A 13,053-nucleotide genomic window follows, 5' to 3' on the forward strand; every position below is an offset into this window, starting at 1 on the left:
AGGATAGCTAGTTACGTTGTTCAAATATGATTTTTAAAAGTTTGTCAGAAAAAACCCAAGCAAGTCCCCTTTAAAGAAAAGGTTCCTAAGAGAATAAGTGAAAATGAGCATTGACTATCTACTTTGTAGCAGCGCTGGGTTAGATAAATTTACATTCATCACCTCAGCTATGTAGTATAGCAGGCAAGGAAGCATTTCTGCTCCTAATTTACGATGTGGGAATGCAGCCTGAGTTAAATAACAAAGCTAGCAGATGAATAAATCCAGTATTTGAACCCAAGTTTTCAAAGTCTGTACTCTTAAAAATCATTACAAATTTTAGCAAGTAAAATGCTAAACTGAAATTTCTCAGTAGAGACTTCCCATTTAAGGCTAACATTTTGTGATGCTAAGGGCATGTTTGATACCAGTTTTTTCTTGTTAAGGAAAACAAACAAACAAACAAATGACTATTGCAGTCACATTATACTAGCTCTTTTCAAAACATCTTTCTGTTGAGAAGTAAAAGGAGCTGGGTAGAGGAGCTAATTAAATTATCAGTCAGGTATGCTGAAAGCCATGCAAATGTTAATAAGCAAGAGCACTAAGTTGCATAACAATAAATATGTCAACTTCCTTTAGAAATAGGTACTTCTAACTACTGTACTATATTGTCAATGTTTATTAAATATGTACGTAGTATTCATAATTGGAGATCAGATCATTATTTATACTATTTTACTTATTTTTGAGGAAGATCAGCCCTGAGCTAACATCTGCTGCCAATCCTCCTCTTTTTGCTGAGGAAGACTGGCCCTGAGCTAACATTTGTGCCCATCTTCCTCTACTTTATATGTGGGACCCCTACCACAGCATGGCTTGCCAAGCAGTGCCATGTCCACACCCAGGATCCGAACCGGCGAACCCCAGGCTGCCGAAGTGGAATGTGTGCACTTAACCACTGTGCTCCTGGGCGGGCCCTATACTATTTATTTTGATAAAGGAATACGACTTTTGAATAAACTCAAGGCATTGTATTTTACCTGGCAGCATCTGTTTGAAACGAAGGCATGGCCTTTAGGGAAAAACAGTCAGTGATACAGCAACAGAGCTGGTTTCAAACCCACAGTTACGGTAAACATTATTTTGTTCCAGTAGATTTTAAGATCCAACTTTCAAGCTTATTATTTAATGGAAAGTTTCTTAAATTATTCAGTAAAGTCTCCTGTAGCAAATGGTGGTGGCGTGGAACTTTTCTAAGAATCTAGGTAGAGAGGACTGCTGCCCTTACTCTAGACAAATCATGCCAAGTGCCCCTAACTGAATCAACTACTGTGCACTTACGCAAATTATGCAGGTTAAATCGAACAACTGAATTCCTGTAAGTACCAAAACTACAAATCTTAAACAGAAAAGCAACATCCTTGTAAAACCCAGAAGCCTTGTAAAATACAAATAGTATTACCAAACCATAGTTTAAGATTCTTTAAGCTACTGTTCCCCTCCATTAAAGTAAGTGATCAAAACAAGCTCCACTTGTGGAAAATGATTAATGTTGCTTATCTGTTTCTCTCTGTAAAATGAGGGCTTTGTTTCCAAGTTTTGTATCTAGGGATAAAAATGCAACCAATGCTAGTTTCTGGGAGACTTAGAATAGCTTTTATTACCACATAACAGAATTTTACATCATTAAGACATAGTCCTCATACATCAGATTAATTTAAACTATAAATTTTCTAGAGAGGGATAATAATTAAAAGTTTATAGAGCAACTAATGGCCTTGAATGCTACATCAATGGTTAATTCTAATTGCAAATAATCCTGTAGCTATTACATTGAAACTAATTTTCAATACAGATCACAGGGAAATGCAGCTGCCACTATAAAATTCTATTATAAGCAGAAACCTCAAGCTTTATTTTTGGTTTATTCAACATTTGGATTATTTCCATAGGATAATCACAATTAATTTAACAGAAGTACCTAAGGTCAGCGGTCTTATAAATAACTCAAGGAGTTCAAATCACTCCAAGAATCCTTTTTTTTGTTGTTTTACTATAATAATTGTTACTGTATTGTGAAAAATATCACCAGGTTACTGTTCAAGGTATAAGTATGCCAGTTTCAAGCTAAGAAAACTACACTTAATACTTTAAAAATAAACTGCTAATATGGGGGCCAGCCCCGTGGCCAAGTGCTTAAGTTCACGCGCTCTGCTTCGGCGGCCCAGGGTTCGCTGGTTCGGATGCCGGGCGTGGACATGGCACTGCTCCTCAGGCCATGTTGAGGTGGTGTCCCACATAGCAGAACCAGAAGGACCTACAACTAGAATATACAACTATGTACTGGGGGGCTTTGGAGAAAAGAAGAAGAAGAAAAAAAAAGCAAGATTGGCAACAGACGTTACCTGAGGTGCCAATCTTTTAAAAAAAAAAAACAGTGCTAATATGTAAATTTACATTATATTTTAATGTTTTCTTAAAAGAACAGACTGGAGAAATTCTCAAAGTTAAATGTTATTTTAAGAGAAAGAGCTAACAATCATTTTAATGTTTAACAATTCTAAATCAGGCTTTAGGATATATAACTGTATTATTTAAGTACATGATTAATACATGGTATATCCAACAACGATTAATAAGCCAAATTACAGTGGGGTTCTGTGTATGCCTTTATGATTCAGATACGTTTCTTAGTTATAGTCAAAATATGCTGTAAGGATAAAGAATGGGCAGCTATTAATCCTATTTGGAAAATGGGAAAACACATATACAGGATATAAAAGTGAACTGTTCATGAAATCATACCAGTGAGTAGGGTCCTGTAACCAGAATACTTTTCTTACTATGGGCTTAACCTTTTCCCTGGTCTCTTTGCCTCTTCATACCAGTGACTTTAAAGCAATCTAAATAAATTTCGCACACTTTAGGTACAGTATGGGTTTCTTAACAGACCATTTTCCATTATCATGTGATTACTTGAAAACAGAATATAGATGTTCACTTAGTGGTAGGACCAAACTTCTAAATTATCACAGTGATACTATGGGGTTTCCATTTTCTGTCCTCCTCACCCTTTTTTTTGCAACCACACATTGGAAAACAATTATGTCTATTTTTAAACATATTCACTGTATGCAAGTTTCAGCTCCTTATTAACATGCCTGAGATGAACAATGAAACAGTGGTGGCGGGAGGGAAACAAAAAGCCTAGGACATCCCTACAGTCTCCCTATCTTTAAGTCAATCAAAGGTGGCCTATTACAAATCCTGGCCATGATTTATCAGCTCCACTGCATATATTCCATTTGAATTGTTAACTTATTCAAATTATGAAATATGGATACTCTTCCACATAAAAATAATACACAGAAAATACTGGCTGCCATAATTTGTCAAATAAATGACAAAAGTTAAAATGTTAAACCATTTTTTTCCTTTAATGTAAATCCTCTCAAAATAAAAGTCCTCTAATGTACATTTGTGCTACAAAATTACATTTATATTCAGGACTTCAAAACACTTACCCTAGAGCCTGGAAGGAAGGAATCGAAAGTGCCCAGTGCATGGATAAGAACAGCAGTCTGGAGGCAGACTCTCCAATGTAGTGCACGTTCAGGTACTCGGGCATAGGAGAGGGCATGGTGAGCTGGGAGGAACAGGGATTGAGCTAAATTATCTTATGACGGACAGTTCTAAATTATCGTTTCTTTGTAAAAGTTAAATGTAAACATATCAAATAAGAGTCTAATATATTTACCAAAAGACAAATCCAGTAATTCAATCCAAGTCACTGGAATTTACAGCTAAAGATAGGATTCAGAATAAATGAGGAAATCACAGATGCTAAGAAAGAAATACTCAGGCAAACAGAATCTTACTTAATAAATACCAACCATGATATTTTCTGGTTCTATTTTTAAGAGTTACCTTCTCCCTTGATCTAAATGTTTTTCCTTTATTCATAACAGTATACAACAAATTCAGTTTAAGGAGCAATCCTGTATGTTAAATGTCCCTTTCATTTAGACTATGGGGTTTAGCAAATTCAAATGCTTAGAGGGTCAGGAGAGTAATTAATGAGTGAAGTGGGCCTGCTGGTGCCATCTGGGAAGTGTACAGTCCCAGATAAAGGGCACAGCTGTGACTTGAATTCAACACACTGAAAACATATGGTAATTTTGCCTCAGCAATGCCTGCTCTTTCCATTTTTCAAAGAGCAGATTCTGAGTGAAATCTCCCCATTTAATCTAATCAGGTTAAACAAAATGTGTCTGTGGCTATAATACTCACAGGCTGTCAATTTGTACCACTGACCTTAGGCAGTTATTTTAAACGTGTGACCACTGTTGAAAATAAATATCCTATATCAAAACCTTCTAAAAGTATTTTTGAAAATCCTGTTAAAGAGAACCTTTATTGCTATAAATATAATTTCACTCGTAAGAAATATTTATATTTTAAAATTATTGAAATGATCAATAACATTAAGTGTAGGTGATGATACAGGGAAACAAGTATTCACATACTACTGAGGGTGGGTAAGCTGGAGAGCAAGTTGGCTCTATCTATCAAAATTTTAAAGCCAAATACATCCTGCGATCTAATAATGACACTGATGAAAATAGTAAGAATAAGTTCTCACATATTGAGTTATATGGGGAAGCCATTCTGGTTTAAACCTGATTCAAACTAAAACTTGTTTTTCTTAGAGCAGTCTGACTTATGGCCTGCCAAACATGCATTGTACACCTGCTTCAAACATTATCCCAAAGCAAAGAATGCACTCTTAGACACAGGCATGAATGTCTCCCTCTAATGCCAATACCAGTACTTCTTTGAAGATAAGCTTTCTTCCCAGAAAGCCAGGGTCAAGTTGACCTGCTGCATATGTGCTAAATTGCAGCAAGACATCTCCTTGTAACTTTGAAAAAAAATTGTATTCCGTCATGCTTCATGTTCTTTGTTCTGAAATGGTATACTACCATGCTAAAAACTACGGTTCTCTGGAGTGCTTTCTTCCCTGTGGAGATTGCACTTCTGGGCTAGTCCTCAGCTCCAATAAATCTCATCTTATCTTTCAAATCTATAGATTGGTTATTGATTATTTGCAGCAACACCACTTCTAAATCTCTATTCCAGAAAAACACTTGCATACACACACACAAAAAAGCACACATAAGGATGTCCATTGTAGTGGTCCTCCTAACAGAGAAATTAAATGCTGGTAATAATCCAAATTTCCATGGCTAAGGAAAAGAATAATCCATGCTATAGAGTACCTTGTAGGCATTAAAATTACTAAGATAAACTGAGATGTAATGGCATAGAAAAAACATCTCACAGACATCTAAGCGGAAAAAAACTGTAAAACATTATGCAGATGACCCAATTTATGTTAAGGATAGAGAGTGCATGTGGTACACATATAAAGGACATAAGGGATACCCCACACAGTTAACAGTGGCTACCTAAGGTGGATGTGCCCACATGTATTTTTCTGGGGAATGGATATATAACTTTCATCAGATTTTCAAAGGTGTCCATGATGCCAAACAGATCAAAAAGTTTTCATTAAAATGATGTAAAAGTTCTCCAGAAATGTTAGATAAAAATCTAAAAAATATTAACTGCCTTTGTTCAGTATTAACCACAAATGGTTTATAAACGGTACCAAGTAATAATTTTTTAAATGTCTGAGAAATGTTTACTGGAGCAGTAAATTAAAATATTATTTAAGACAATTCTTAAGAGAATTGAAGGCAAACAGATATTAAACATCGTAAATGTAATTATTAGGATGCAATTGTTTCTACACATAAGTAGATAAAAAACAAACTGGTTACTATCATACCTTTTCCGAACTGCCCAAAGTGAGTCGGGAAAAAGGCCTAAAAAATTAGCGGAATTACCAAAGAGTACTAGTTTTAGGGTGGAGGAGTAAGATGCAAAATGACAATAAAGAATACCCTTTGCTAAATAGTTTAAAATCGCTTTTAAACAAATAAAATACTTATGTAGAATTGGATACAAGGGCTAAAAGATACAGATGTACTTTCATTTACACAATAGCGGTGGTAATGTTGAAAACTTTTTGTTGCTTTAATCATAAAATTGAAAACATTGGCACTATACACGAGAGGAATTCATTATTTAAAGGACTACCACGTTGTATTATTTTCTAAGGGAAATGTCTCGTGATTTATCTGTTTTATATACTTAATTTTCTTAAAGCAAGATACACGTTTAGCACTATGAATGAGAAAGCCAATGCTGGCTGAAGAAACAAGAATTCATTCAACAAGTCTTTTAGATTGAAAAGACAAAGATTTCTTCCTCTACACAGAGAAGGTAAGTTTCTACTATAGAGATGTTAAAGCTTCCCTAAAATGCCTGTGGACTTTTAGGTTTATAAACTGAATTATACACATTTTTCAAATTATACACTTTTAATATATTGAAACAATTTTTTTAAAGAGTGGTGACATAAACTAAACTTGGCTACCTATTTTAGAAGTTATTACTTGTCCTCAATAACCTTTCTAGCAGTTTCTGTATGTAATTCTGATAATAGGTTGAATGATATAGCTTTTAAAAAATCATTTGATTTGAGTTAGATCTGGATTCTACTCCCAACTTGTCATTAATTAGTTGTATGACCCCAGATTACATATAATTCAGCAACCATTTACTGAGAGTTCACTGTGAGCCACTAAGCTAAGTGCTATAGTCTCAAGAGAAGAATAAAATGGAAATTGAATCAGCTATAGAAAGGGAACAGTATGTCAGAAATCATGGGCAACTGGATCAGAATTTGGAGGGTCCTAAAATGTCTAGTTATAGAGATTGGAACTTATTTAATACAGGCAACGGGAAGCTATTGAAGGGCTTTAGGTAGCAGAATAACATAACTGGATTGATTTTTAACAAGTATCACTCTTACCAGTGCACAGGATAAAATGGAGAAGAGAGACTGGAAACAAAGACATTACTGTGACAGGTTAAGAAACTTTAAAAGGCCTAAAATATGGTGATAAAAATAAAGAGGAAGCGAGAAATTCAAACAATAGAAGGGTTAGGATTCACTCAGAGAATAGAGATAAGTGCAGCGTGGGGAGAATGATGATGAGTCCCAAACATCACATATGGTGAGTATAAGGATTGTGATTCTAATATAAGATAATAAACATCAGGGAAGAACAGCTGTGGAAATCACCTGCCTCTGCCTCATATACCTATTTCTAAATGGGAATACTACCCACCTTGACCATTTGTATAAGGAAATTGTACGAATCAAGTGAGATAAAGTATACGAAATCATACCAAAACCTCTAAAATTTAACAAAAATGTTAAGTATTTCTATTGTCTTAGATTCATCAGAAACAAAATGCAAGTTGCGTTATTAGACTATTTCTCCTTACGGTCTGGACTGCTTTGAACAAGACATTGAAAACCTCCAAAGCTTTTTTCTCATTCACAACATGACAACAAAAATCCAAACCTCCTCAACAGCCTGGGGTGAGGCTCAAATGAAAGAACGTACATGCAAGCATGCTGCCAACTATACCACACATAAAAATGTGAGAGGAACAAAACGCCACTTAGCTCGGCGATTAAGAGGATTGAGTTGATTACAGATGTCAGCTCTTGAAACTCATGACCATAAAACCTCAATTAAAGAACTAAACATGAAAGTCCTGGGCTAAGAAGTCACTGAAAAGTAAAGCTCTTGATTTCACAGAAGCTGTTGACAGAAACAAAGAAAGAAGGAGCTGTGCTTCCGAGGAGGGCAAGAAACTTTACAGAGCTGATTCTGAGGGTACCCAGAGTACAGCAGGCCAAAGACAGAACGGAAAAAAGCCAATTCCAGAAAGGAAAAAAGTTATAATTTGCCTAATTCATCTGTCTAAAACAAATATTTGAAAAAATCAAAAATTCTGAGGACCAATATCAACAATAAAAAAAGGAAACTACTTCTACTTTCTATGGAAGTGCTCTATACTTTTTTCTTGAATGAGTCCTTGTCCCCCATTTGCCTTTTCCCCTTCCTTCCCATTTAAATCTGAAGGCAGCAAGTAAAACTAAGCAAACAAAAGAATATCTTTTATTTAGAGTAAGAAAGTACAATGGGAAAAATCAGTTTTGCTTTGCTCCATTCTTGTCCATAGCTCCCACTACAATTTTTAAGGATGACATTGATTATTCCCATTGCTTTTTCTTACAGTACCCATAAAAAATTTTCTTGTATGATGCAAATAAAACTTTACTAATTTTTTCCAGACATTATCTTCAGTAAAATTTTACATGAAGATCTATTTCATTGATACGTTTTATTGACTACATCAAATTACAGCAATTATTATTTAAGTCACTGTGATTTTTCTCTGTGGCTATTTCTACCAAGTCAAATTTTGCAAATATAAATTTTATCTTATGCAGTTTTGGCCGGTGTTAGATTTGTGTTCATTATTTCTGCCAGTAATACACATATCTATTTGATAACTGTCGATATTCTCATAAGAAACACATGGAAATTTATAATCTATAGCAAAGTTAGGAGCAATTACCCTCAGATATTCCAGGGCTGCTATGTATTGCTAACTGAAATCTCCTACGTACTTCCAATCACTTTGCATACCATTTGCTAACAGTACTCATAGCTGACAAAGCAAAGATATAGAGTGGTTAAAATGGAGGGGTCATGGGCTGGCCTGGCGGCACAGTGGTTAAGTTTGCATGCCCTGCTTCAGTAGCCTGGGGTTCAAGGGTTCAGATCCAAGGGGCAGACCTACACACTGCTCATCAAGCCATGCTGTGGCAGCATCCCACATACAAAATAGAGGAAGACTGGCACGGATATTAGCTCAGGAACAATCTTCCTCAAGCAAAAAAAGGAAGACTGGCAACAGATGTTAGCTTAGGGCCAATATTCCTCACCAAAAAAAGGGACCAGTCAAAACAGCAGTGTCTTAATGTGTTTTTTTTTTGAGGAAGATCATCCCTGAGCTAACATCTGCCGCCAAGCCTCCTCTTTTTGCTGAGGAAGATTAGCTCTGAGCTATTATCCGTGCCCATTCTTCCTCTATTTTATATGTGGGACACCTGCCACAGCATGGTTTGATAAGTGGTACATATAGGTCTTTACCTGGGATCTGAATCGGTGAATCCAGGCAGCCGAAGTGGAACCTGCGAACTTAACTGCTGTGCCACTGGCCCAGCCCCCAGAAGGGTCTTAATGTAGGGCCTCAACGGTCAGCACATCTATAGCTGTGGTCCAAACATTATGTGAATGACATATCAAATGCTAGAAAGTTATTTTCTAATATTCTACATGTATTGTTTCCAACACAAATTAATGTATTTAGGGGAGCAAAAAAGAAATTACAAATATACCTTCTCTGAAATGGTTAAAGTATAAAAAGTTAAAAGCCAAAAGTTAAAATGTACTAAATAATTTTACCTTCTTAAAATAATGCTGAGAACTAGCTAAACTGGGTAATACATAATTAATGGAGCTCTTCATAGTTACTATGGTAAGAGCAGAATATCTGGGTCTTAGATACTGATTTACACTGAAGTAGTAGTAACTAGGCATTGAACAAAACCAGTGCATTCAACACATCATGAATGCCAACAGTTACAGCTAAAACAAACAAAGCAACAGCAAAGAACTATGTCTAAATGTTCTAAAAGCTAACTTTTTAGATTTAAATCCATTAATTGATATTATAATTCTGATTTATAAACAGGATGTCATTAAGCCATTATTTTATATAGCTAGATGTATACATTTTAGCTGCTGTTTTGAATTCTATCAGCGATATTTCTGACTTTAAAAGCATAACAAATATACTTCGATTTTTGAAAGGAAGATTAAAATCAAAATGGGTAACACAACATAAAAGTCGTAAAATATATATATGGAAATACCCTGAAAGCTACATGTGAATCGCTGAGAAGTGGCCCCTCTTTTTCGATGTAATTTATGCTCGAGTCTCCAGCAATAAGATGTACGCTTCCTTCCATGCCCTCTACTGAGCTCTGACAGGTTGTGCTCTCTCCAGGATTCAATGCTTTTGCAAGAGTGTCAAAAGCCCTATAAGGAGACATCAGAAGCTGTGAGCTTGGCCAATCTCCACAATAAAATGAAAATTCTATATAAAATTCTGGAATTAACATTTAGGCCCAAAAATTGATTAGAAAACAGAACACTGGTGTATCACTGAGCACTCTATTTCAGTGACATCTACGACTCTCTCCAAAAGCAACAAATTAAAATTCTTATGTATAGTATGACAAACTATATTATTATACTAATGTATTACCAAAGAATTAAAGTCTTAAAAAAAAACTCATGTAATTAAGGGGGAGAAAAATCCTCATACTTTGGTATGAAAGTACGCTTTTATAAGTTATACACCCGATACAAGATATCAGCCCATTTATTTTACACATAGAAGTTATTTAGAAAGAACAAGGGCAAGTATGCTGACCTTACTGTAGTCTACACAACACAGTTAGGTTTCAATTTTCTTTAAAAATTCAGAGAATATTTTTAAACTTGTGGTAACATAGCTATATCTAAACTGTAAGAATTTCCTATTAGGATGGCAAATAATTAACCAATATTAGCACATAATTATTCAAAATAGCTCCCCATATCTTTCAATGAGATGCCTTCTAGAATTCCTTAAAATCTCATGCTCAACAAAGGACTTATTGAGACACTTAAATGCAGTTTTTCCAATATTTTAGATGATGAACGGTGTATGAAAAAAAGTCTGAAGAAATCTAATTTCTACATCTTAAGTATTAAGAGAATGAAAAATAGAATTCTAATACATGTTTTCTGAAGTGTAACTTAAAATTGTAGTTGATTCAACTAAGTCTTTGATCTACTTTCATCGCTAGAAATTGGTGGGGAAAAATGAACATGACTGCCTACTAAGACAAATGTTTAAGTGTAAATACACAGAAGATAAAATTCGGCAACTAAGATATGTGAAATGTCAGACCCAAATCATCTTTAGCAGGAAAACAAATTCCTAAATTTTATGACTACGTTTCTAATCTTCTAATATTCACTTATTGCTCATTATTTAGAATGTAACCTGCTGGACATTTTACATTGAATACAGTTTTTCAGTGAAAATCTACGAAGACAAATTTTCTAAGTCTAATAAAAATAGTTGTTTTCTGAAACTTCTGTAAGTAGTATTCAACATAAAAATATTTTAAGCAATACTAAAGGATACTTAAGATCAAAACAGACCTTACCTTGAAACATCACCATTGGTCTGCGTTTCTTGACGAAATTCACATACAGAGGTATCACCATTGTTTAGGCTTTCAATCATAGACATTTCATTATCATTTTGAGAAAGATCTTTAGTTTTTCCAAGATTTGCTAATGATGTAACCACACTGGCCAAGGTACTTAAATCTCCCTGACATGATTCAGCCTTAAAAAAAAAAAAAAAGTATTAAAATTCTGCAAGCTGGCATCAATAAACTTGTAAATCTGAAATATCTAATTCTAGGTTATGAAAGGCCAAAAGAAAAGTACTCTAAGTGAAAACTAGAAAGTATGACCAAAGATCACCTAGTTTTTAGAAACTGCTTGAGGAAAATACAAGTTTAAAAACATTCGGCACATTTCCTAGGGAATGTTTATAGAAAAGTTATTTTAAGCCAAAAATTGCACTTAATCTACTCATATCAATTGCTTCCTCTGTAAAAGGATATTAAATCAGATAACCTTTCAAGTTCTTTTTAGCGTTAAAATTGATATTGTTATGATAATTTCTAAAATTTATTATACAAACTATAAAGTTTTACAGATGTAATAAAATTAATATCAGTAAAAAGAGAAAAAAAAAAAAAGTAAATGTATTATTGCACAGACTTCCTAGGATGCCAACTTTTACCAGCCACTGTGTAGCTGAGAAATCTCTTTACATATATATTTTTCTCTGTCTTCAGTTTTTATTTTTGTTAATGATGTATACATTCTTTATGCATTAATTAGCTATAATTCTTTCATGATGAAATTTCTCTCCTTAACTCTTTGACTATCCAGAAATATAATTTGTATAGGAAAGGCAGATTAAGTGCTTGATTTTTCCTTTCATTTATTAATTTTCAGAGCAATGAGTCAATGTCCTAGCAACCTCTAATGGTGACAGATGAGTTCTGAGTATCATTTTATTTCTTTGCGGAAGATTAGCACTGAGTTAACTAGTGCCAGTCCACCTCTTTTTGCTGAGGAAGCCTGGCCCTGAGCTAACATCCACGCCCATCCTCCTCTACTTTATATGTGGGATGCCTACCACAGCATGGCGTGCCAAGTGGTGACATGTCCACACCTGGATCCGAACCGGCAAACCCCGGGCCACTGAAAAGTGGAATGTGTGTGCTTAACCACTGCCCCACCGGGCCAGCCCCTGAATATCATTTTAAATTCACAGATTTTTATATACTTGATGTGTTTCAGTTCATTAGTCATTCTTTTTTAAATGCTCAAATTATCCCATCTTAATCTAATGAGAGGCCATTCAGTTGCCTTCCACAGCCTACTGACAGGATTCCTTAATGGTATTTTTGATTCTTATTTTATGGTTTTTGGTTTTAATGTTCTTATCCTAAGAGAACATATGTTTCCTTGATGTTTCATTGCTATATCAATTCTTTAGTTTATATGAAATTGATTTTGGTGAATAAGTAGAATAAAACAATTTTTGTGCTCTCCCCAAATTAATGAATGGTTGCAGAATCATTTACTGAAAAACTCATCAGCTACTGAGTTCTTACATGATTACTACTTATATGTGTATTTTATTTAACCCTGACAACAACCCTGTGAAATAGAAATAATTCCTTCATTACCGACAGGAATTATCCATTGCTCTCCAGCAATAAATAGTGGAGGCAGGATGGGAATTCAGGTCTGTCTGATGGGAAAGCCCATGCTCCAAGCCAGTGCTCCAGCCTTCTTATACGAGTAAAAAGAGTTAACATTTTTAGGTGTTTTAATTTCCAACTAAGACAAATACTTATACATTCTCTTCCATTCC

General features: G+C 34.8%; 1 protein-coding gene across 13 annotated transcripts in view; it reads right to left on the minus strand.

The window, feature by feature from the left end:
* Nucleotides 1–13,053, minus strand: part of NR2C1 (nuclear receptor subfamily 2 group C member 1) — a 65,149-nt gene that overhangs the window by 23,350 nt on the left and 28,746 nt on the right. For all 13 annotated transcript variants that reach the window (XM_023631357.2, XM_023631356.2, XM_070254504.1 and 10 more), the window contains 3 exons: nucleotides 11,258–11,442; nucleotides 9,911–10,076; nucleotides 3,507–3,628 (listed from right to left, as the gene is read on the minus strand). In XM_023631357.2, the coding sequence (XP_023487125.2) occupies nucleotides 3,507–3,628; nucleotides 9,911–10,076; nucleotides 11,258–11,442 (473 nt within the window). The remainder of the gene's footprint in view (nucleotides 1–3,506; nucleotides 3,629–9,910; nucleotides 10,077–11,257; nucleotides 11,443–13,053) is intronic.

The sequence above is a fragment of the Equus caballus genome, chromosome 28 (assembly GCF_041296265.1).
Source record: "Equus caballus isolate H_3958 breed thoroughbred chromosome 28, TB-T2T, whole genome shotgun sequence".
Taxonomy (NCBI): domain Eukaryota; kingdom Metazoa; phylum Chordata; class Mammalia; order Perissodactyla; family Equidae; genus Equus; species Equus caballus.